The 24,296-nt window shown below is 39.4% G+C and overlaps 1 protein-coding gene and 1 long non-coding RNA gene across 4 annotated transcripts in view; both read right to left on the bottom strand.

Annotated features, from left to right (window-relative positions):
• Window positions 1–5,089: 5,089 nt before the first annotated feature.
• On the bottom strand, window positions 5,090–6,541 carry LOC148190169 (uncharacterized). The gene is made up of 3 exons (XR_015775316.1): window positions 5,641–6,541; window positions 5,332–5,395; window positions 5,090–5,248 (listed from the first exon to the last, which is right to left on the bottom strand). It is a non-coding gene; the product is annotated as an uncharacterized LOC148190169 (long non-coding RNA).
• Window positions 6,542–10,685: 4,144 nt separating this feature from the next.
• The window catches only part of slc2a9l2 (solute carrier family 2 member 9, like 2), a 133,142-nt gene continuing 119,531 nt past the window's right edge, over window positions 10,686–24,296 (bottom strand). For all 3 annotated transcript variants that reach the window (XM_042495739.2, XM_088086366.1, XM_088086371.1), the window contains one exon: window positions 10,686–11,989. In XM_042495739.2, the coding sequence (XP_042351673.2) occupies window positions 11,747–11,989 (243 nt within the window). In that variant the 3' untranslated portion in view covers window positions 10,686–11,746. The remainder of the gene's footprint in view (window positions 11,990–24,296) is intronic.

Genomic DNA, 24,296 nt, shown 5'->3' with positions numbered 1-24,296 from the left:
TCTCTTGGGTTTAAGACTCTAGTGTTTTATTATTTTTTTTAAAGAAATGTATTTAGAATTAATGTTTTGTGTGCAAATTTCATTTTCTTCATCTTGCTACTCTGCTGCTATTTTGGTTGAGACTTGCTAAAGATAGATTTCAATCTCAAGAAAATGTCCTGGTAAAACTGTTCATTAAATAAAACTACATTACAGACCTTATAATGTCCACAAGGTATAAAGACGGTGATAGTGATATTAGTTTCAGGTGGACTCATGCTGTGAAAGTAATCACAAGCCATGTGCGCACTGAAATAACTGTCAACTTTAACCTCCAAAGTCAATGGGAATTTACAGTTGGTTCTGACTTTGCTTGATGGATAAACTTGTGACAATTGATCATTTAAGATTTTAATCAGTGAAGTAGGTGATATAGCATATGTTAACAAGACCACAAGAGAAATGTAGAAAATATTTTGTAGTCTTAAGTCAGTCAATCAGTTGAACATTATGCACCATGAAGCTTGAGAATTTATCAATTAGTTTTCCAGAGTAACTTTGGAGAGACTTAAAGTGATCCATCTGCTGAACCATTATGATTGTTTGATTTTTCCACGCACTGTCAGAGGCAATTTATAGCACCAAAAGTAATCGAGACAACAGCTTATGAGTTTCTGGCGGAGGCTGATGCTTGTCTGTTTACAAGCTCACATAAACTTTGTTGCTCAATTTGTCTCTTTTTCTTGACAAATTGGTTTGTGACAATGTTTTCCAGTTCTTGAGCGCTTCAGTGACAACATTAATATAAGAAATATAATCTATTGTACCAGGTCCCTATGATGCATAATTTGTTTCACAGAAAAAAATCAGAGTGAATATTTTTTCTGACTTCATAGCTGAAGGCGATTCTAAAAACTGACACTTTTGTTTGATTGACAAACAGCAGAGTCCATTTCTATGTTACTCAGTCTTGGTTCTCTAATGAGCTTTCTAAGATTGATCTTGACGGGCTGGTCCCTTTGAGACATGTCCTCAGTCTTCCATTTCTGACTATAATGCAGAACAGATGGACTGTCCAAGGTGCTGTCAGAAAAAGAGGATTGACTGACTGTGTAGTTCAATCAGCTTTATGCCTGAAAAACATCAGGTGTGAGACAGTTCAACTGAATGCCCCCCCCTCCACACACTTTGGCATGGAGAGAGGAGAGAATGCATCCCTTTTTCTTGTGCATGTCTTGGCATACTAAGTGGAACCACACAGACTTCAAGAGATACTCACAGCAGCTGCTCATCTGTTATGACAATGGGGCTCTTGGCAAGCTCCCTCCTCAACAGAAGGTTGTCTCTTGTGCAAGTATGTCATAAATCTATAGGCAGAATGGTGAGATTTTTCTGCTCCACTTCAAGTCTACTCCATAGTGTTAGGGGGCAACATAGATAGAGGACATCATTATAGCAGGTCTTGGTCTTTGCCTTGACCTGGTAAGTGTAATCACCAGTTAGGTGTTTCTAGAACTTTCCAGGTCATAGCTGCAGTTCCTACAATGCAGCCATTTTTGAGACCTTGCTCTCAGCATTTTCGCTTCATCGGCGGATGGTCAGAGGCTGAGGCTTTGTTCTGGATTTGATGGGGTTGTCTGAGCTTTGTATTATCTAAAATAGAAGTTTTTTTTTTAACACTTTTTTTCATCCACTCACAGTGATAATAAATTATTTCTTTCTACAATTTACAGTATATGCATGCCAAGTATGGTTTTGTTGGGTCAGGGAAAAATCACGGTCATCTTATATAACAAATGGTTCAGGTATGCTTAAAACTGGGTAACTAAAACTTCTGGTTATCTCATAGTCAATATCAAGGGAAGTTTTATATGCACATCTGCAGGCTGTTCTCATGCACTGTGCATATAACCTAAAATGCACGCACAAAAAAATTCATCTATATCCCAATACAACACTTTAAGGTTGCTTTTGAATGACTGATGCACCAATGGACTGAAACCAAGGAGGTTAAAAAGAGAAGTCAAAGTGTCATATCAGGTCATATCAAAGGGATACAGCACATGTGCAGTGAAATCTGGTCTGCACTTGCTGAAAGGCTCAATAACTGGTGCACTATCATAGAACATGGGGATCGTGGATTCGTTAAAGTGAGCTGTCTGCAGTCAGCCTTGGGTTGGAATAAATTTTAAAAAAAGACATGGATGAAAGATGCATTCTGTAATAATTGAAAAAGTCGTCCGTAATAAAAAGTATAATAAACAAATGCTATCTATGCTATTAAATGTTCTATTGAACATCAGCCGTCAACCATTTAAGTGTATCCACAAGTTCTGTCAGGCTGAGCGACCCAAAGAGCACCTGAGTCAGTTTGCAGCGGTGAATGAGTCACAAAACAGGGTTCTCCAACACAGAACTTTCCCCCAGAGGACTTGTGTTTGGAACCATGTGAATCCAAGTCAATTTTAAGTTATTTTAAGGTACGTGGTCACCAAGTTTATTTTCCTAAACCTAACCCACATCATTTTACTTGCTTAAACCTAACCAACATAAATTTACATGAAGTACTGAATTTTACTATTTTTTTTACTAATTCCAGTAATTTGACAACACTAGTGTGTGGTAGATGTTTGGCCTCAGAGGCTGTCTGTGTGTTTCCTACTTTAGGAGCTCTGTCGTTCACGCTGAGTGTCGGTTGAACCTGCAGACTCGTGCTGGCCGTCTGGCCGCCTGTCTGCAGGTTTTGGGTGCTGTGCAATAGGTGCAGCGGTGTTGTTTGCTACGAGCAGCGTGCTCATTAGCAAGATTGGCTCATTAGCGTGACAGCCCCCTCTGTCTACCACTGCAGTGATGAGAGGTGCCGTATTGCTGCCTGACTGAGTTGCCTTTCCTGGACTGCACAAGGTCAATCAGCAATGAACTGGAGCAGTGGATCCTGCCTTCCTGCCTCAGGTCATTGGTTCCTAGAATGGTGGCCTGTTGCCATGGTAACAGATGCATACATGTTCAACTGTGTTGCTGTGAAAGCAGAAGATACAGGTGCCTGGCTCCCAGCCCCCCTTTATAAATCTCATTAGAGGTTGAAGTCTGTGTGAAACGGCTTGTTTATGGAGCCCTCTCACCCTGTCAACTTGTCGTTCAAGAAGTTGTTGGTGCAAGCAGAGTGAGATCATATGTTGTCGTGTTTGGCTAAGTAAGTGAATGTAATGAAAATTGGTGCTGAGAAGAGGTATTGGTGCTGCCAATAGAGGCAATTAATGATCCAGATAATCAGACTGAATTGCTATTATGTTTAATTTCAGCAAGTCAGCGTAAAATTATGCTCACATCAGCCATTTTTATTGGGATGTCATATCTAAAATTTGAATATTTGTTGGAACGTGAACTGAAATTTTTAGGACAATGTAATATGCTCTAAACATTGTGGCAAATTTTAAAAACCTCACCAGTCAAACGATCTTTAATTTGATTTAATTTGATTTTGATTTTGATTTTAATTTGATTTGAACTTTTGCTCTGTGGGTCCAATTTCAGACCTTCCTTAATTCCCGCCAGATCAGCAAACTTTCCGTTGCTAAAGGGCTCTCTCCTTATCGAATGGTCAGTTTTTTTGTCTGCGCGGTTAGCACAACCTAACACTGCAGCAGCTGCTAACAACCAGTACCACAAACACACTGATACAGAACCACTCAACTCTGTTATTAAACCCATAATAAGTAACATAAAGTAAAATTTGTCGTGATGCTAACAATGTGACAGTGTGTGGTCGAACTCTGACAGCTATCCCCTGGGCTCACACTTCTGCAGCAGCAGCTACAACCCATACAGTCTGTGGTATTTAAGACGAGTGCTGTATATCAGACGGTCTTGGTGATTCAGCGCAACAATTTGCCACCAACATTTTAGAAAATATGGCTGTACCACAAGCAACTACATTCACATTATTGTATTAATGTATTACTCTATTGGTATCGGTATCACTATGAACGTACTATTATTGAAACTGGCATAGACATTTTTTAAACAACATCTATTTTATTCCTAACCCCAAACATGATGGTCTGATTGGTTTACTGTTTCTCCTGCCAGCATACACATCCAACAACGGGTGTAACTCCAGGTCTAACTGAATCGTTGAACAAATCAGAGATGTGGTTGGATTAATACAGAGGTCTAACATCAGCATGATCAGGGGTTCCAGCTATGCTAACAGAACCAGGGTTTCAGCATGTAACCATTGTTTCTTTGAGCTCCTCTGGGTAAATCCCAACGTGTAGCTCCTTTGATCTGTAGCAAAACTAAAATAGCGTCATGATGAATATTAATTCTTACTCAACACTGACAATTTTAATTTTATGTCAGTTTTGTTTCACTTGAGGCCCCACTGTGTGAATCATCTGTATTATTTTCTAACATTTAATGAGATAACACGGGGCAAGGGCTTAAGAATTTAATTGGGCAGTTTGACTATGAGTCATTTACTCTCACTGTAGCACACCAGCTCACATCACACAGCATAGTATGAAGTGATGAAGGGGCACAGGAGACAACACAGTGCCTCGGCTATCACTAAAATAATGAGGTTGTGTTGCATTACTCGCATGACAGATGATAATTATCATATTGATGAACAAAAACAACTGTTAAAGAAATCACAGCTATCAGTGAAGGGAAACACTTTCCATTCAGCCTGGTTGACTGCAATGACCCAAAGAAAGAAAGGCTCTCCTCGGAGTCGCAAATATCCAGTTTCCAGAACAAAAAGACACCAAACTCACATCGGACAACTAGCAGCGACCAAAGCACTGCCTCACATTGCTCTGTGTTTGACGAAAATGCTGCACATGAACACACCAAACCAACAGCCAACCAACACATGTATTCTGTGCCTGTGTGGGAGGAAATAACCCTCCACACCAGCAGCAATTCCTACTAAAAAAGTGAAACTCAGTGAGCATCTTGATGCTAGTTAGCCAGTTAGGACACTAAGTAGCTGAGCCAATGTTGAAAGAACTAAGCATATTTACTGCACGCCGGTGAAAAACACAACCATTTGTAAAACATTCCTGCTAAAGAGCTCACTGCCAGAAGAAAAAAAACTTACCTTATATAACAAGCTTGCTGCAACCTCACTCCCTCTTGACTTTAGCCCTTTGTTTACATTCCTCGCTTCAGTTTCTCATCTTGTGTGCTGAGCTTAATGTCCAGTCAGAGTGATTTCATTCACCTACAGGCTCTCCTGTCATCGACACCGATTAAACATGCTGAACTGGCAGAAAAAAGCAGACAAGAAGTTGTTGAGGGCCACTGATAAATGATGAACCACAGCACCTGGGGGCGAAGAACACTCACCAATAGTCCAATATTGTCTGACGGCAAAGCACCGGCTTGGTGTGTCAGGGCCTCTGATGTGCATCTGAAATTAGTGGGAGTGCAGACCAGCAACAGCAATAAAAATTGTGTAGGAAATAAAATAAGGCATTGTGTTTGAAGCAATATTCAAGCCATTTGCTTTTTTAAAACCACAAGCAGAAAACAAACACATTATCCCGCTATTAGAGTAGCTTGTTATTTAGTCAGACACAAATTGTCAGCTGTATGTGTTCTGTGCTGTTGTCCCTTTTCTCTCTAGTGTAGATCTGCACAGGTATGCTGCATTACCTGACGAGGTGCACTCGGCTGGCTGAGGAAGGAGGTGATTTAGGCCGTTTCACACAGCGAGCGACATGACAGTGTGAGCAGCGCCGAGCGTGTTGTTTTTTGTTTCGGCGCCCATGTTATCAAATAAGAGCTTGCACACTGCCTGCCTGAGCCTCGTCCGGCGCGTCTCAGCTGCAGCACATCCCGAGAAACGGTGGCTCGCCGATTTTTTTACGCGAAACGCGCGCGTTTGTCAGCAGGAATAGACATATATTGACTCTATGTCACTTTTTACTGCAGTTTAAAAGTCCCTCTCTGTCACAGAGATGAGGAAATGCAAAGACGTCTGTTTTACTCCAACTTCCCTGCTTTCCTTTCAAAACAAAAGCCTCCTGGCAGCGTCTCTGTGCACAGAATCCCATCAGTTGCTATTACAAGGCATTTTATTTTGAAACATTTACAGGAACGTGTTGTCGGCAATGCAGGGACTGCACGACTTCATAAATGAGTGAAATTTGCGCTCAGCGACGCAGCAGCGACGTTGAAAGAACGATGCATGTGTGAACACCACGAGCATGAAACACGCTGCAGTTCCGCGAGGCTGAAGGCACGCACTGCTGACGCGCGCTGTGTGAAAGAGCTCGTGTCAGCAGCAGAGGAGAGAGGCCTCTGGTGTTGGGATTGCTGGGCTTTAGGGGAAAATGTCAAGGAAAACTAGAAAAAAAGCTAAAGAAAAACTATACTTAGAATTATACTTTTCCCCCAGGTCATTTCCTTGTTCTTTTAAACTTCATTTCTTTGGTTTTTAGTTTAGTTTAGTTTTTTGGGTTTTTTTTAAACTAATTTTCAGGTAATTTCTTTAAAATTTTATTAATTGCTTGCCAGTTTTTTGGGCTGTTTCTTTTGTTGATAATTGCCCTCTTCCCATGTTTTTTTTAAAGAGAAGACAATTTTCTCAAGTTTAAAAGGGTTTTAAGATTTAAAAACAAAAGCATTGTTTTATTCAATGTGTTTTTATAACCATATTCAATAAAATGATTATCTTTATAAAACATTGCAGTTTTTTTTTTCAAAGTCCAATTAAGGGTACAAAATTTTAAACTGGGGGTACAATGCATGCCTTTGCACCTTAATAGAACCAGGCCTCTCAATATTTACCTGAGGCTGTCTAAAGTACTCAATCTTAAACAAGCACCACTGAGACTGAAGGAGAGAGCAGGTGCTTTAGGGGCACAGCAGCCTTCTAATGGAACTGCCAACAGAAGGGCCCTTTAGCCAAATCACTGTTTTATTAAGTGCAAAAGTCAACAAAGGTCTTGAAGCTACAGCCACCACTAACATACTAGAAATCCTCACAGTATCAAGAATACCCCCAAACCTTCCTCCGAGGTGACAGGGTTCAAATGATCACCTCTCAGGTCAGCCTGCAAAAAAGGATCATAAGATGAATATACCACGCAAACAGCAAAGCGCCTCAAGATGCAGGTGTGGGAGGCTGGGATGCAACAGGTCAATGTTGCTTTGCAACAAGAGCTGCGCCAGTAAATTATTGTATCAAATTGCAGAAAATAAATCCGACACTGATTACATTTATGTAGCATCCTGGATATTATCCGGACCTGGATAGAAGGAAAAACAAAAATGATGACAAATGACATAATGATGATTAATATGTTAAAGTGAAGTTAGAGGTCTGACACCGGTAATTCGGATGATGGAGTGATCATTGCTTGTTGCTTTTCTTTTCCATTACCGGTGATCAGATGGGAAATCCAAATCTGGCAGAGAGTGTTGAATGCAGCAGGGAGGGAGAAACCAAAGTGGGTTAATCCTCCTCTGCTGAGGTAACTCAGTTGGTGCAGGAATGACATAGTGGCAGTGTCTAATACACGCCTGCACAAACTGAGACAATTATAATGATGGTAATAATAATGAAAAAATCATGTATACAGGAAAATAATTGTCTTATTTGTGTGTTTGTGAACATTTTCTCCTGCATATGATCAAAACATGGATAGAAGGTATAGCTAGGACATTAGTTTGCATGCATATTGTGTAGACTGCATTATAAAATGGTTTACAGAGCATAAATAATGTTAGTGGTTTTGATGACTGTACAGAAAAGGGGACAAAAAGCGTCTGCATATTGAAGCTGTTCTTCAAGTTGCATGACCAGTGTGCAGCCTACTCAGGCAGTCAGCTGTCTGCATTATGAACACAGCAAAAACGCTGGTATTGAAGTTTAAGTGCTATGGGAGACTATGGGGGGCACACAAAATGGCCATTCATCACTGGAATGACACACCTGCAGAGTAAAGAGCCCAATCCTCTGTCGCCACAAAGTACTACTTTAGGATCCGATGGACACACTTTATTAACGGTATCCTCACTGGGGAAAGGTGGACTTGAGATAGGCCAGAGGAGGTACTTGAGATAAGCATAGAGACAGATTGGCTAGAAAGGACATTAAATTGTTTGCTGTTTTATTATCACTATTTAACAGTTATAGAAGAAAATGGTGATTGTTGTTAGTTGGCATGGTGACAACACATTTAAGTGGAGCCATAAGCTGTGTCACAGTCACTTGTGTGAGAACTCTTTTTTGGCCTATTTCATCATCTTCCTTATTTAAACTCAACAAAAACAAAGTAAAACTCACCAGTTTACATTAGTCTTTCCCAGTTAGCTACTTTAAAAGCACAGCTTTACAAGCTACTGATTACTTCAAACTGGAAAAGGTTAAACTGCCGCAGGGAGAAATCTAGACTGCTTAAACAAATGTGCTCAGAAAAAGTGATTCAAACATAATAATGAAAAAAAAAAATTGGCAACATATAGGCTAAATATATGTGATATGACAATATAAGAAAATATAATGCAAAAATGTCCCATGCAAAATGCTACTCAGTTGTGGTTCAGCTACCAGCAAGTACAGAAAAATGTAGTAAAACTAGTAGTTTGTAACTAGTAGTACATGTAGTACATGTAAACTAGTAGTACATGTAGTTCATTATTCCCCAACACTGGTCCTCAGTCCTACAATCACCGACACTGGTTTGGTTGAAATAAACACTAGATTCACACAGTTAGATGTGAATTGAGATGCTGTTTTATCCCTGCTGTCTCTCTCTCTGCCTCTCAGCAGAAGCACTCCCTTGTTCTTCAGAGGCAGCTACGGTAACATTAAACCTTGTTTCAACAAACATGCAAAACAACAACAACAACAGCAATAACTGATGCAGTGATATTTCAAAATAAGGGATTGCTTTTTTGAAAAGATGTCACTCCACTGCTCGTTTTTGTATTTTGCAAAGTTATTTCCGGTTCATACACATGTAGGACTGTTAAAAACTGAAAGCTGTGAAATGAAACCTCCCTTCTCTCTCTTTTTCCATCTTTATAACTTGCCAGAAGAGGCCTTAAAGTTTTTTAAGTGTTTACTAAAAACTTATAATTACTTGTGTTGTGAATGCCAGATAAAAATGTTTTTACACAAAACTGAATAAACAACAGGTTCCAAACATATCTCTTTCAAGTAAGCCCTCCTCAGAGCTACTGGAAGCAGGATTTCTATAGCTCCCTCCGCTACGCCCACTTCATACTTTGCATAATGGGAAGATGTTTTAACAACACTTCCTAAGAGGACACCTAAGAGGTTGGACAAAAAGTAATTTATCACGCACAGCGTTGCTCCACAGTGCATCTAATTAAACATACAGTATTTATGTCTTTGCTGCTGGGACTTTCATATTTCATAATTACTCTCCCACTAGCAATGCCCAGCTCAGCTTTCTGTCAATTACCCACTAACTAATGCTGCTGAGAGGATGACTCATCAACAATAACATGCTGGAGTCGAGCTAGGAGAGACAATACTTTCAATTATTATAGTCCTCACTTCCCTGCCTGCTTGCCAGTTGGACAAACATAATCTCTGAGGCTAGCTCAACTGATATATCATCAGGAATTAAACTGAAAGTCATAACAAACTGAAATTTCCTCTCTTCTACAACATCATTTGAATACACAGACACCATTATATTATCACACAACTCACACAGCGTTGCAGCTGTGTCTTTATGAGAGGGAGGGGTGTTAGGCCCACTGACAGTGGACTTTGAAATGTGGAGTACATCCTACTGTGGAGCAAACTGTGACTGCTATCCAACGGCACGCTTGTCTGCCTCTGTTCAGATCACCTCCTCCGCTGGCTCCTGCCATCTGGTGGGAAGTAGCCCTGGCTCCTTTTAGATTTGGAGAGGCTCCAAAAAATTGTCCCTGTGCACTTTACTATGCTTACTCTACTGTCTGGTTTCTCTCTCTCTCTCCTGTTGTCTATATTAGGAGGTTAACCAAGACGTCAGCATTAGGGTTATAATCCTGTGAAATATTTCTCTCCTCAGAAACACGTCTGCCCCCGTCTCATTATGAAGCTGCTTTCGGACGATGACAAAGCTGAAATCTGACCCAGGTGATGTTGCATGCTGCTACAGCTTGTCTGGTTCACTGAGAGGAAAAAACAAATCTGCTTTGAGTTGTCCAGGCACACCTCTGTCTAGTCTTTTAGGAAATTTAGTGCGTCATCATTTCTATGAGAAGTGCTCTCATAGAAATAGATAAGAGTAGAACGGACATTGAACTGTTTGCAGTGGTCATTTGAAATGTACGAAGGAAAATGGCCATTGTTGTTAGTTGTTATGGTGACATTAGTCAGTGGGGCTGTAAAGTGTGTCACACCAACTAGTTTGAAAACTCTGTTTTATAGGGCTCAACCAAAGAAAATCTTGATAGGCTGAAAATCTCTTTGATCTTCATCCAATAGATTGGTCGACTGTGGAACAAAAATCTGCATGTTATCTATCGATAAACTAAAAACTCAACACAGTGCACTGAGTGTGCTCTGTTTAGTAGCACGGTGTATCCACAAAGTGTTTTTACAAAAGTTTTCCCTATTAAACAGAACTAGATAAACCGCCTTGCAGTTGTATTCCCTTGCAAACCACTCAAGTTGCACTTAAAGTTTACATGGATGATTCACACACTGTATTAAGAGACACACACAAATATTTGCTGTAGATTGAAATACTGTAATTTTCCAAAACATTACAGTTATACAAAACATACAAAATACCAAAATGCATTAAAACAAAAGCATTAATTTTCATTTCACTGATCACAGTAAAGCCGTTCTCATTCCCAGGGCGTCAAATACGTCAATGTGACCAGTGGCCCTCGCAGTCTGACATCAATGCACAAGGGCTTTAGTGCCTGCGTAAGACGCACCAGGCTTTCAACTTACTCTAAAGTAAACCCAATCTGTGGTAATATTACCTTCTCGAAGCAAGTGATGCAGTATAAAGAGTGAGAAGGTCAATGTAGACAGAAATCGGGGTGGACGGATGGCTCAAACAAGTGCAAGACTTTCACCCAGCAGACCGCTATTTGTGTCCTGTGTGAAACCAAAAGTAAATGTTGAGGTTTTTTTTTTTTTAATTTAAACTATGTAATGTAGTTAATGTTGAATGGCATATTAGATAATTTCATTTTGGAAGTCAAGTTATGTAATAAACATAAGCCCCTTTCCCATCTGGCAAAAAAACCCCACTAACATTAAGTGGAAAAGGTTACAATCTGCATTTATTCCCTGGACAAAAGACAACAGTAACAAGATTTATTGGCTCCGGGTTTGAACAGGTCTAAACAAACAAACAAAATAACACCTGCCTACTGCAGAGCCTTGTACACGCCTCTGGTATACTGGCAAAAGGTTTCCTATATTTTAAAATCCATCATATTATTTTGGTCATACTAAATTTAATCCAAACCGTGATGTTTTTTTTAAACAAGCAGTTTTGATTCCTAAACCTAGAAAAGTTGCTGAAACCTACATTTCCTGTGAACACTGTAGCAGGTTAATGAGTAGAAACTGACATGTCAAAAACTGACGATAGAGATATGCCTAGAGCGTCGTAGTTTGAAGCGTAGACCCTCTGACCAAGCTGCTGTATTTGACGAGTTGAGATTGAAAACATGTTGTCAAAGTCATTAAATAAATACTGTCAAACAACTAAGACTTTTCAGTTTATATTTCAACCATGCTTCTTCAAAGTAAGTGTAGTTTGTTCAGCTAGAAGGAACTCTCCATCTTAGCAACATCTTGGTCTTTTCCATTCACACCAGGCTTACTGGACAGAACCAACTCCATTTCATGGCTGGGGGAGGGGACAGGGATTTTGTTGATCTTGTTAAAGCTTTGACTGATGTCCATAAATGTTTTGTTTTTGGTCTCAGGGAGGACAACATAGAGGTAGATAGATCCCAACATGCAGACCACCACGAACACCAAGAAGGCAAAGGACTGCAGCGCCTCCTACACAAACAGGAAACACAAAGACAAGAATTAAATCTGTGTTAAGATACAGCTTGCATTTTTTTTAAAGAGCCCTGGAGAATGTATGAAAATGTGTTGAGCAAAGAGTTAACATAACTCATACAGTAAAATACCTAATAACTAACGACTCAAAATTTCATTCCATTATTGTAGATCTTATTTAGAATTTAAACCATATAATGATTACTGCTCTCCATCAAATCCTGCCATTTCAGCCATCCAAAACTCTTATCAACTCCAGGCTTTCGTATGAGTGTACGCCCAAGTCAGGTCTTGTTTGCTTCAGATTTTTGAACAATATATGTATGTGATTGTGTTGAAAAATTCTGATTTACCCAAAGTCTGAAAGCTAACCTTGTCCAGTGTGTTATGCCAATATTAAGGATTAGGGACTGATTTAAAAATACACACTGACTGATTACCCAGAGGGAGATTTGGAGTTGGGGAGAGGGTTTGTTTGTGTGTGAGTGTGTGTGTGTGTGTGTGTGTGTGTGTGTGTGTGAGAGAGAGAAAGAGAGAAAGAGAGAGAGAGAGAGAGAGAGAGAGAGAGAGAGAGAAAGAGAGAGAAAGAGAGAAAGACTGCAGATTCGACTGACCCTCACTAGTGTGCTGCTGAGCGATAATACTTTGCTCATGAGGGGACAGAACTCAAATGTGGCGCTATGTAACCGGTATTAGAAATGCAGTGTCCAAACAACCATGACCTCAATGAAGAACTACTTACTGCTTTGATTTCAGCTGTTATATCATCACTGCTGTTAGTCTCTGACTCCGTTTTCCTCTGGCGAGTGTATTTCATAATAGCACTTTAACAAAACCCAACAAAAAACAGAGCATCGTGCAAATGCCCTAACCCAGTTTCCATGCCGTCTCTATGACGTAATGCTCATCTGCAAAGTTAGCAAGTTCCTCAGAAAACACTGCCTTTCTCTCCCAGTTGTTATATGAGATGAGTCATGGTACAAACAGGACATTACTGCGTCCACTTCATCTGTCATTAATCAAATTTTGGCAAAGCCTGTGGATTGAGGAGGATGGGACACTCCTATCTTTACATCTAACAGCACAGAGAACAGGACATAACAGGACCAGACAGTGCAGGAGAAAACAGAAGGTTATGGTATAGGACAGGACAGGGGTAAAGGACAGGAGAAAGTTTAAACTCCCACTGTGGACATTAAAAAAATGTCCCGGTCCAGTGATTGTCCATTGCTGGAAGATATGCTGTCACGGTCACTAGTTTCTGGGCCAAGAGTGAGTCATTATTGGTGGTGGGGGTATTAACTGTGTGCTGCTGTGGTGTGGGGTTATTTGCATGTGTGTGGGTTTTTAGAGATTGTGCTGAATGTTCCCAATGGGAGGCACACTCAAGGCCGGCGTCTGCAATGCAAAAGAGACTGAGCTATAAAGGTAACACTGCAAATGTCCGGCCTAGGCTGTTTTATGGATATTATGGATTACCATATTTCAATACTGTTACATTCTGGAAACATGGAAAGACACACAATCATTTAGCATCACAGTTATGGATCATAGCCGTGATAATCCAAACTCATTAGGAACACATACAAACTCACAGCAAACTAATGAATGTTATTGGGTTTGAGGGCTCATTAATCTTCACGGATGTCATCAACAACAGCTTGTTGTTATTGCCCCTTTTATATTTAAGTGTCAATACATCATCGCCTACTGCATTCAGTTCAGTGTTTGAAAAATAATGAAAAATAGTCACAAAATCACTAGCAATGAACCTCCACTGTGATCAATACATTACAACAGATAATTCCGATACATTCATTTCATATTATTGTTGCCCTGTAAAACACATGTACCTCTGAAATGGTGACTGTGTTCATGCATTTTTAAAAAAAAATATTCAATGGGTTTTTAAAAGGAATATTTAGTTCAAAGCTGTGGTAGGCAGTTTTATTTTGGCATCATTGGATAAAAATCACATAATAACCTTTCAGCACATTGTAATTCAAGTGGTCTGAAAGAAAAATTTTTGCCCATGACAGAAGACTTGGCCCGTTCAGAGGTCACTTCAGAGATGGAGAATCCTGCAGAGGAAGTTGCTCTTCCAGAATGCAAAAGCTGCCTACACTGCAGAGCAACCCAAAAATAGGAAATGGACTTATCAAAAACAATATCTAAAAGAGAGAGAACAAAACAAAACCTGTCAATATTGGTGAAGATTTTTGGTAATGAGGAGAAAATGTTGCTTATAGTTTTGCCTTGTGCTATACGGAGCCAAAGGCTCACGGCTATGGCTTCATGTTCACATTTACAACATTACCTAGACAGTCGCATCACACTGTGTCCTCTGCCTCACTTGCCACAACTACAGACCACCTCACTGAGAGGACAGTGGATTCCCACTCAGCAGCCACAGCAACCTGAATCCAGTCAGCGCAAACTCCAGCTCCAGGGCACCGGACAGCCCAGACGCTAGATCAACTTTCTGTTGCTGAAGCTGCACAGGTACGATTGGGCACTTCGGTTTGCACTGCCAAGAATCTAGCCACTGCAGTCGCCAACCAAAGGTCAGTCTCCAGAGCTGCTGCCTGCTCTCCTCCAGGGGAAGCAATCCATAGCAGCGGGGAGGGAGGCGGAGGGACTGTGGGGTGGCTAGCTAGCTAATTCTTGTCTCATCTGTGGTCTAGTGAACAGAAAGAGAGAGGGCGAGGCAATGAGTGGCTGACTGAACGTGCTGCAGGCAGCTACAATGACATAAGATGAAATAAATTAATGAATTGGAAACACTAGGTTACTGTCTGAAGCATGTGCACATGTCCAAGGTTGACTGGTGGGAGGGGCTTAAGGAAAGAGAGGTGAGAACTGCAGGAGGAGGGTATCTTTAAATTCAGTTGGTTTTCGTCCTTTTCCAGAAAACTGCCTACCCCTTTCAGAAGAAGGACAGCATGCTTTCTTGTAAAAAGGTGGATTTCACACCAATAAATTATTGTGAAACACCACCAGGCAAGTCAAAATCTAGCTGAAATTAAAAGGTCAGTATTAATCTTAAAAACAGTAATTGACAATCTCACCACATGGATCAATTTAGTACCTGTTCCAGAGATTGTTTTGTCAGTTGGTGTAATCTTCAAACCAAATGCCGCCTCACGCTCGATACTTGTCTGGATTACAAAGTATAGTGAAGGCTAATGACATTTTCATTTGACAGTAACTGCTGTCATCCGACTTGCATTTTTTTGCCCTGTTAACTCACAGGAATCTCTCATAACAGGTAAAAGGTGCCATCAGTTCTGTCTTAACCAAAAAAATTCAATAAATTTGCTCACAGACTGTGCTCAACAATCATTTGTTTGTATTATTGCCAGCCTATAAATATGGATGTGTGCCCACAGAAAGAAAAAGAGCCAAGAGAAAAGAAACACAGGGGCAGGCTAAACAGGAGATCTATGTGGAAATTTGAAATAAGGCTACCAGTGTGGAAAACTGCAAGAGGCTGCAGACAACCAACTGAGTGTGCTTTATATTCAGCTGAGTGCTATGACATCAAGATCTGCCTCAACAGGGGTTAAATGAGGTCAGCTGCTGTCCTGCTGTTGAATAACACGATGATTTCCTCATAGAAAATGTAAGAGGTTACTGTGTCAGGACACTGTGTTGTATTATGGATATGACTATTTTATATACTATTACTATATATACCTTTTATTACGACATACTATTACTATATAGCAATCATATGCTTTGAACACAAGAGAAATGCATGCATTGAACTGAGTTTAAATTCGTCCTCTTACGTAGTATATTGTGATTTACTTCAACCTTTGATGTGATTTAATTCATCATCTAAATGGATAATTTGTCTTTCCAAAGCCGTGTTTAACATTAAGCAGAGCAAGCTGCTGCTTTTTAAAATAGAGACACTGGGATTCCCTTGCAGCTGTAAAGCATAATAATGCTCGCCATTGTCCTGGTAGAATTCAAAGAAACATTATTCAACGCTCCAAGGCGGGAGGCAATTAATCACTCAATAAACTTGAGGTCAGCTTAAATAATTGCAGACCAAAGGTGGAGTTGGGGGACTACCAGAGACAAACACAGGTAATTGAATCGAATTTGATTTTCTGTATGAAGTGATTGTTTTTTGTTTGATGGCGATCACACAACCATAGAGTGATGCAAGATATTGATACCCACGTTTAAAAAGTTATTTATTCCTGAACGGTCATTAAGCCCTTCACCAAACTAACTTTGAATAGGCAGATATTAAGTCATACAAATTTAGGAAACAAACTTTAATATTAACCTTTAATTTTTCACATGAAAAACATCTTTTTTAAAAAAGCACTGCTTCAAAAGCTTCTTTAATGCCTATTTTATATTGCTGTGAGAACAGCATGTTCTTCAGATGGTAATGACTCACTTGAACTTTTTTTTTTTGGGTGTAATTTTAGCGCCACCACCAGAATGGCACCCTATATGGCCACTTACATTGCCTAAGGCAAGCACCACCACTGTGCAGAGGATTACAGTAAAACACACATGGTGTGTAGCATTTTTACTGTAAAATATAGAAATATATAAAAAATATTGCACAATAAGTGGTAAAAATATTGCACAGTAGGAAACTGCATAGAAATGCTGCACAGTATAAATATGAAGGATATGGCTATGGAAATGTACATAAATATATGTGTGTGTGTGTGTGTGTGTGTGTGTGTGTGTGTGTGTTTGTGCAGTCTGTGTGTGTGTGTGTGTATGTGCATGTCTATGTCCAGGGGAACATTGACTCATAATCTCTCAATGGCTATAAGCTGTTTGGAGTTACAAATAGCAGCTGTTAATCTTCAGAAGCTGTTTGTAAGGCATTCATTTACTTAAAAAAAATCCAGTACATTATTGCCACAAAAAAGGGCTTTATATGTAAATTAACACATTTTTACCCTTCTTTTAAACTGTGCTCCAGTCTGCTCACCCGCCATTCACTAGTGTACACCTACACCCCCCCCCCGCCCAAGAAGCAAGGGTGAGACCTCAGCAGTAGCCTTTCAGGACGGGATGTCACAGTGCCGCAGTGTGCTGTCTGAGGGGGGGACAGGGTCACAGCTTGTTTCAGGTGCCAGTCGGTAACCAGTGACTCACTGCTGTGATCCGGTGTGTGTCTGGGAGTAGGCAGGCCCGACCAAAAAAATAACAAAAAAATAACCAACCAACAAAACCAACACAGCAATATGAATAAAAAAAAAAGCCCTCTTTCGCTTTCTGGCTCTCTCACACTTGTCTGCGCCTTCCCCGCCTTGGTTAGCCTTATCTCCCACACTCTTTGCCTCTTCAAATCTATTCTTACACGTCTCCTGTGGCATTACAACCTCTTTGCTGTATGCCTCTATTGTCTTTTTCTTATTACATATTCAGCTCCACTTCTCCTTGTCCTTGCACTGACTGACATTTCTAGCCATCTGTCTCATTGTACATCCATCAAATTGAAGGAGCAATCTATATTATCATCACATTACATCGCTCCTTTCTGTCTTACTGTCTGTTCGTGACACAGTGAGTCAGAAATGCTCATATGTTCATTTTTAGATAAATAAATATATAAGCTCACTAGTTCTAATCAGGCATTAAGGAAAGAGGTGACAGTGTAGAGAGAAAATGGTAAGATTTATAGTCAGCGTCCTGTGGGTCTGCTGACACTCTCCAGATGAGGTCCCACCACATATAATTGTGAATCTGGCACCTGACAACACAGCGAGCCCCCTCTGATCATTAAAACTACAGAACACTGATATGCGGATAGTGTTACACATATCAAAAGTCAGTGTAATTGTTTCAATATTAGTTCCTCAGTAGCACTTTTCTTCTCCAGGCAACACACATCTGCTTTCTGGTAACAGTGTTAGAGAGTTAATTGGGTGCAAAAGGGCAACTGCAAGCTATGAGTGTGAATACATGGAGGAAGTCTCAAAACACAAGCCAGATAAAACAGGATGCTTCAATCACTTATATTTTTTCAAAGGAGTAAGCTGATGGAGAGATTCAATAACAACACTTCCCAGCAATTTAAATATTTTAGAAAATGTTACTATTTGAACAAAGCCAGAGGATAAAAAAATGTATGTGTTTATGCTGTGTTGGTGAGTTTTGCTTTAATTTAACACTGCATATTCATTCTCATTTTTTCTTTCTTTATTTATTTATTTTGTAGTATGTATGTTTTGTGTTTGCACAAGAAAAGTGACAAAATCAGCTGTTAATAAATTTATTCAGACATCTCAGCAACGCAATCTTTATCAGGCAAAACAGCCTAGTTTTCGTCCACTTATTGAAATGTTGCAATAAATGTATTTCTTTTGCAGATTAGACAGTGTGCAGGAGTTTGTCTGCAAAAAGCTTAGTTAACTTTCTCTCAGTATAACTGTGACAAAGCATGATGTTTTAATTTTGCCATAGATGATATTCAAGCTGTGTTTTTGTTCTAAAAACATTTTTCTTACAGGTAATGTAATGTAATGCCTTTCCCAACTGTGGTAAAAGCTGAGTTATTAACATAGGCTAGTAGTCCACGTCAAGGGTGTAGTGCTAGCTAATTGTTTAAACACCGGAGCACACCTAGAGTATGACATGGGTGCATGTGTGCCTGGTTTTATCTTGTTTAACTAATGTCTCACTATCATTAAATGTTACCTTTTGATTATTCCAAAAATGACAGAATGTTTTGCTGCTGTTTCATCATTACGAGTCTGTAATTTAATTTACAGTGCCGCTACCGGCAGAGACCAACAACTTTCATGGCGAAATGTTCTCTTGCACGATACTCAGCGAAGCTGATGTCCTTTATCAACCAACAGACCTTAAAACTCAATATGACAACTTTGACTGTTTCAGGTTTTTATGGCTCTCTTGCATGATGCACATTTTTCTAATGATTGAATCTTAAAGTGCTCAACACATATGAGTTTTTAAGCAAACTGCTTATATTCTATTGCCTCACTTTTTCATTGGTACATGCCCAGTGTTATAGCAGCTGCTTGTTGTAAAACACCAGATACACACAGGACGCGCCTTTCAAAACATTGTTCTACAGCACCACCAGTGGTTAGAAACCTTTAAGCATATTTTGACACCTAAGCTTGAGAAATAACATACCCAGTGTTTTTTTAGTCTGTTTGTTTTTTGTACCCTGGTCCTCTGTCATCTTTAACAACTGACCAATCTGTGTGTCTTATATGCCATTTTTAGCTATTTTAGTTCACTTTTTTCCTCCCACACATGACAAACTGGTGCAGCTGGCTGAAACAACTATATCAGGTTTGTCTGCAGGGGCTGCAGAAAAACTGAGCAGAAAATATTTGACGGAAGGTCAACCTAACGTCAGTACAATGGCCAGCATGCCGCAAGCAAAGATTCACTCAAATCTCAAACTTCACTGATGACTTGTGTCTAACTCTTTGTTTCTTTCCATGAACCTGTCCTTCAAGTTATAGTACCACTTCCATTGCCTGTGTGTGCGTGCATGTGTATATGCATTTGGCTGGTCAATGCATGTTGACAGCGAAAAAAAGCAAAGGTCGCAGCAGCGGGGGTGAGCAAGACGTGTAAACTGGATTTACTGGATTTAACTGCAAACTGCAGTCCCCTCTTCCTCCTTCAACCTAATGTTAGCCCTTACCTTTACTCAGTGAAACCTTTCAATGTTTTGGTCACTGTGACCATGTCTTAAAAATGTATTATTCAAAGTTAAGGATTTTTACATGTAATAATATATAGTATTTATGCCATTTAATGACATGAGCTGTAATGTGAAAACTGTGCATGTGCACTTGTGCATGAACAGAAATGAAAATTACTGTTTGCCCCATTAAGTCATGCTGTAAAGGAAGCAGGTGTACTCTAACTCAACGTAATTAAAATCCCCTGTGTAGTTCCGTCACATTAGCTTTATTGTTGGATACAGCACGGTGATATGTTAATGAATTTCTGGGTTCCTGCTCCTGTTTTCAGCTTTAACAAGGTTTTGTCGTGTGCTCATGTCATTTGTACTTATCCTCAGCAGAATGTGACTGTAACTGAATCCTGCTTGTAAAAGTCCTGATGAATGCCTGCAGCTAAATGCCTGCTTCCAGCTACACTGACTAGAGGTCAGACTCATTCCTGGCTAACATAGCCATGAATCTCACGCATGAACACTATTTCTAGGCACAGAGAAGTTCATTCATTCATTCATTCATTTATTCATTAATTGGCTATAACCGCTAATCCTCTTAGGGTCCTGGGGGAGCTGGGGTCTATCCCAGCCTTCACTGGGCAGTGGTGGGTCACACCCTTGACAGGCTGCCAAACTATTGCAGGGCTGATACGCAGAGACAACCATGCACAATCACATCTATAGTCAATTTAGAGTCACCACTTAACCTGATCTGTATGTCCTTGGACTATAGGAGGAAGCCAGAGAATCTGAACAAAACCCTCGCTGACACGGGGAGAACATGCAAACTCCACATAGAGGGGGACCTTCTGTGCCCACAGGAGGTCAATTCAATTCAAAACAAGACTGGAGATGCAGATAAAATCACAAACGGGCGATAGCCTCTGGATTAAACAAAGTCCCGGCAGTAAGAATGACTGAGGAGAAAAGGCACAATAATTGATGACACATATTGAGCCTCATGTAATATAACATTGTATATAATCTTGTGTGATTAACAGAAGCAAGTGAGTGCACCAACACACCCACAGGTAATTCTTCATGCATTATAGATTCTATAATTATCTTGTCTGGTGCCCTGAGTATTAAATATGCAGCAAATTAATTAGTCAAAGTATATTTATCAAGCAGGGACATACATGTGTAGATTTTTGAAGCATGAATGTTTTCATGCATTCACTTGAAGTCAGACAATATTTGAGGAGGAGTCTTAAAGAAAAACATACTTTTCAGCACAGCAAAGCAGTCTACCTTTAAGTATGTTTCCAAAGTTGGAGATTATTATTAGATTGTAAAGTATGTAATAAGGTATGCTTCAATATGAAGTAAACTATTTGTGTACATGATGCATTAATTTGATCATAAATTCAGCGATATGAAGATGTCATAGTATTTTGTTGTGATAAGTATAACAATTTTTTTGTTATAGACTTTAAAGTGACCACGTGAAAACAAAAACAACGTCTCTCCTGAATAAAATCTCCCTGGAAGATAGAAGCCTTGAACAAACTTCTCATCCTGCACTATGCACTTCCATTATTGTACTTAAATTATTGTTTGCAGACAGACAAAAACAAGCCCCTGGCTTTTTCTGCAAAGGAACTGCAGAGTAGAAAGGTGAAGAAGTACTTGAATAAGTTGATATAACTGTAGGTTTAGGAGGACATGAACTTCAGCGTACATATCTATATTTTTTCAGCTCACGAAGATTGAAATGTCAAATGCCATTAGGATCTAATGAGGGACAAGTGGGACGTTATGACTGAGGGCAAAGTTCCGCTATAAAAAGCACAGCTGAACTATATGTCTGCGGCACAGAGGACAATTATAAGTCAGACAGTAAGACTTTGCTCATACTATGAAATATAAAACTATGTAAAGTTACATCTACTGCCAGGTAGTTAGCTTACAATTCTAGTCTTAATGCAATTATAAAAATGTTTCTCTCAGACATTTTCAGATAGTTTTCAGTTAATGGCACAATGTGTCACATTAAGACATTTTATAGTGGAATCTGGGTACACAGTTTTATTATTGCTTAAATGAAAGAATATTAACAACTGAGGTAACTATTTGTATGTGTGTGTGTGGGGGGGGGTCATTAAAGGTTATAAAATCATAGAGAATTATCCTCTGACTCTACAATTCCCCTCAGCTCTGTGCAGCCTATCTTTCAGCACAAATTGGTTTTATAGCCCTCAATTTTTACTGTTTGTTAGATACAGGTGTTATCAGTTGTTATCAGCTTCACAGATATGGGTTAGAAGGGGCATACGACACCAGAAGGCTGATTAGCTCATTAAATGGCCATTATCAGTTGTCATTGAGAGCATAGATTGCGACCTCTGGTGGCAGTAAAAAATACAAGTAAAGGAGGAGGTCAGGTGATGTAGTGTAAAAAATGACAAAGTCCATGTACAAAATATGTCAGGGAGGTTAGGTCAAACAAACACAAGACATTTACCAAGGCGACTGCTGTTCATGTCCTGTATGAAACCAAAAGTTAGTGTGACTAATTTTAACTTGCGTACATAAATGTGTCAAATTACTAAATAAACATGCTTATTTTAACCCAAACTATGATTTTTTTCCAAACCAAATCACATAATTTTGTGCATAAACATATTGAAAACTGAAAGTGAGACCTAACAAAACCGCAAACTTTTTAATGGGCTGATAATGCCCTTCTGAACCTGCTAGTAGGTTAAGCAGTCCCCTTCTAAACCACTGGCTCATGATCACTGTTAGCATCCATTTAATCAAACTTTTAAACCAAAAACAAACAAACAAAAACAACACTTACCCTACCACGAAACAAAAGTCATAGGACAGACATTGGCAACTAGCTGGTGAACATAGTGAAGCGCCCAGTAATTAATGAGCCACATATTTCCCTCATGAGTAAGCACCATGGCTTACACTTTGATTTATTTAATTATAACACTTTATAACACTTCATTCAATTTACAATAACACTACTTAACCTTATACTTTACTTTATTTGACATTATAGCAGTAGTTAATGTAACTGTACTTTATGGCAGTAGCTACTTTATTTGTACCTGTAGTTTAATTTAATTTTATTTAATGCTTTTGTATTTTATTTTGTCACAGTAGTTTATAGTGGACTATATAGACATCTATATCATGTATCCTGATACAGCCTACAAATATTGTGATATTAATTCAAACCTATATATCTCCCAGCCCTACCTCACATTCATTTAAAAACAATGCATGTACAAATGTCTAGGGTGAGACACAGAGGAAAAGCCTTAAACATTAACATGCAAACTAGAAAGGAGGCTACTGATTTCTAAATAACATGTCTGAATATCAAACAGCTTGTGTACTACACTATTTTATTTAGGACCTTGGGACATTGATGTATTAGAGAGAGATTGGGAAGGAAAAAGACAAAGACACATAAAGACATAGAAAGGCAAAAGCTATATTTATGGTGGCTTGAATATGCAAAAGGGGTCAAAGGAACAGCAGATGAAGTCTACTCAGTGAATCATTTCGCTTAAGTCCTTGGGAGGAAGATGTGAGTGTACTGCAGAGGAACAGAAAGGAGGAGGACGTAACACTTAAGGTAAGAGGAGACATAAAAGGGGCAGAGGGCTGGGGAACAAGTGCGTGGACAGTAAAATAAAGAGACGTACTTCTGAGATGTGACCATTTCGAACTAAAATGTCACATTGATTTCTCCTCCTTGCAATTCAGGGATAACCTTTATTGCATGTGTATGGTATAGTATTTACTCTGTAAACAGATTGAGCTGATGTATACTATATAGGTCAAGGTATCCATAAAAATGTCAGGTTTAATGTACAGAGTGATGATTCATCTGACTGTGCTGTCATCAGATCATATTTACAAGTACATAACCTGTATTTATCACCTATTGGTCGAGATGAATGAAAAGATTTGACAGGTAGATTTAATGAAGTGTCAGAGTACATCAAAGCAAGCTGGATCCGACTCGGTGCAGTTAGGATAAAAGTATACACATTTAAGACTAAAAAACATCAAAAGGAGAGGGAGAGGAATCAAAAGGCAGAAAGGTGAAAATACAGAGTAAAATAGAGTACGCAAACTGTCTGGTACCCCGTTTTCTTTTTCTTCAACTCAATAAAAGCCTTCAATAACGAGCGAATACACATAACCGGGCTCATTATCTTGTCTACACATTCTCACTGCAGATCAGATAAATCCTCCAGGATATTTGTTGCTAGTAATTCCTTCACTTCACTGAGTGTCTTCTTCTTCTATCCTTCTCCACAGCTCATCTAATTAAGTTACAGTAGCTTACTAAAAAGTGTAACAACTGTTTTAGTTTCTCTCACGAAGCAGCACTTAATGGGTCAAGTCCCTCACGGTGTCTTGGGAATAGTGAGAGTACTGACAAAGTAAATCTGCCATGGAACAAGATTTTCATCAATAAAAACACAGGGAATCTTTTTAGGTAACTGAAATGAATTTGCAGCGTCTCAATGTGTGTGACTTGAACTGAATATTGTGTATTGAATTGTTGCATGAAAGGCTTGAGGGAGTAGCAGGGTTTCCCACACATTCATCTGCCAAGACGTATTGATTTTT

This window comes from Plectropomus leopardus, chromosome 2, assembly GCF_026936395.1.
Source record: "Plectropomus leopardus strain MGB_pleo_1.0 chromosome 2, ASM2693639v1, whole genome shotgun sequence".
Classification (NCBI taxonomy): Eukaryota; Metazoa; Chordata; class Actinopteri; order Perciformes; family Serranidae; genus Plectropomus; species Plectropomus leopardus.
The sequence above is the reverse complement of the archived record's forward strand: the minus strand, read 5'-3'. Positions and strand labels throughout refer to the sequence as shown.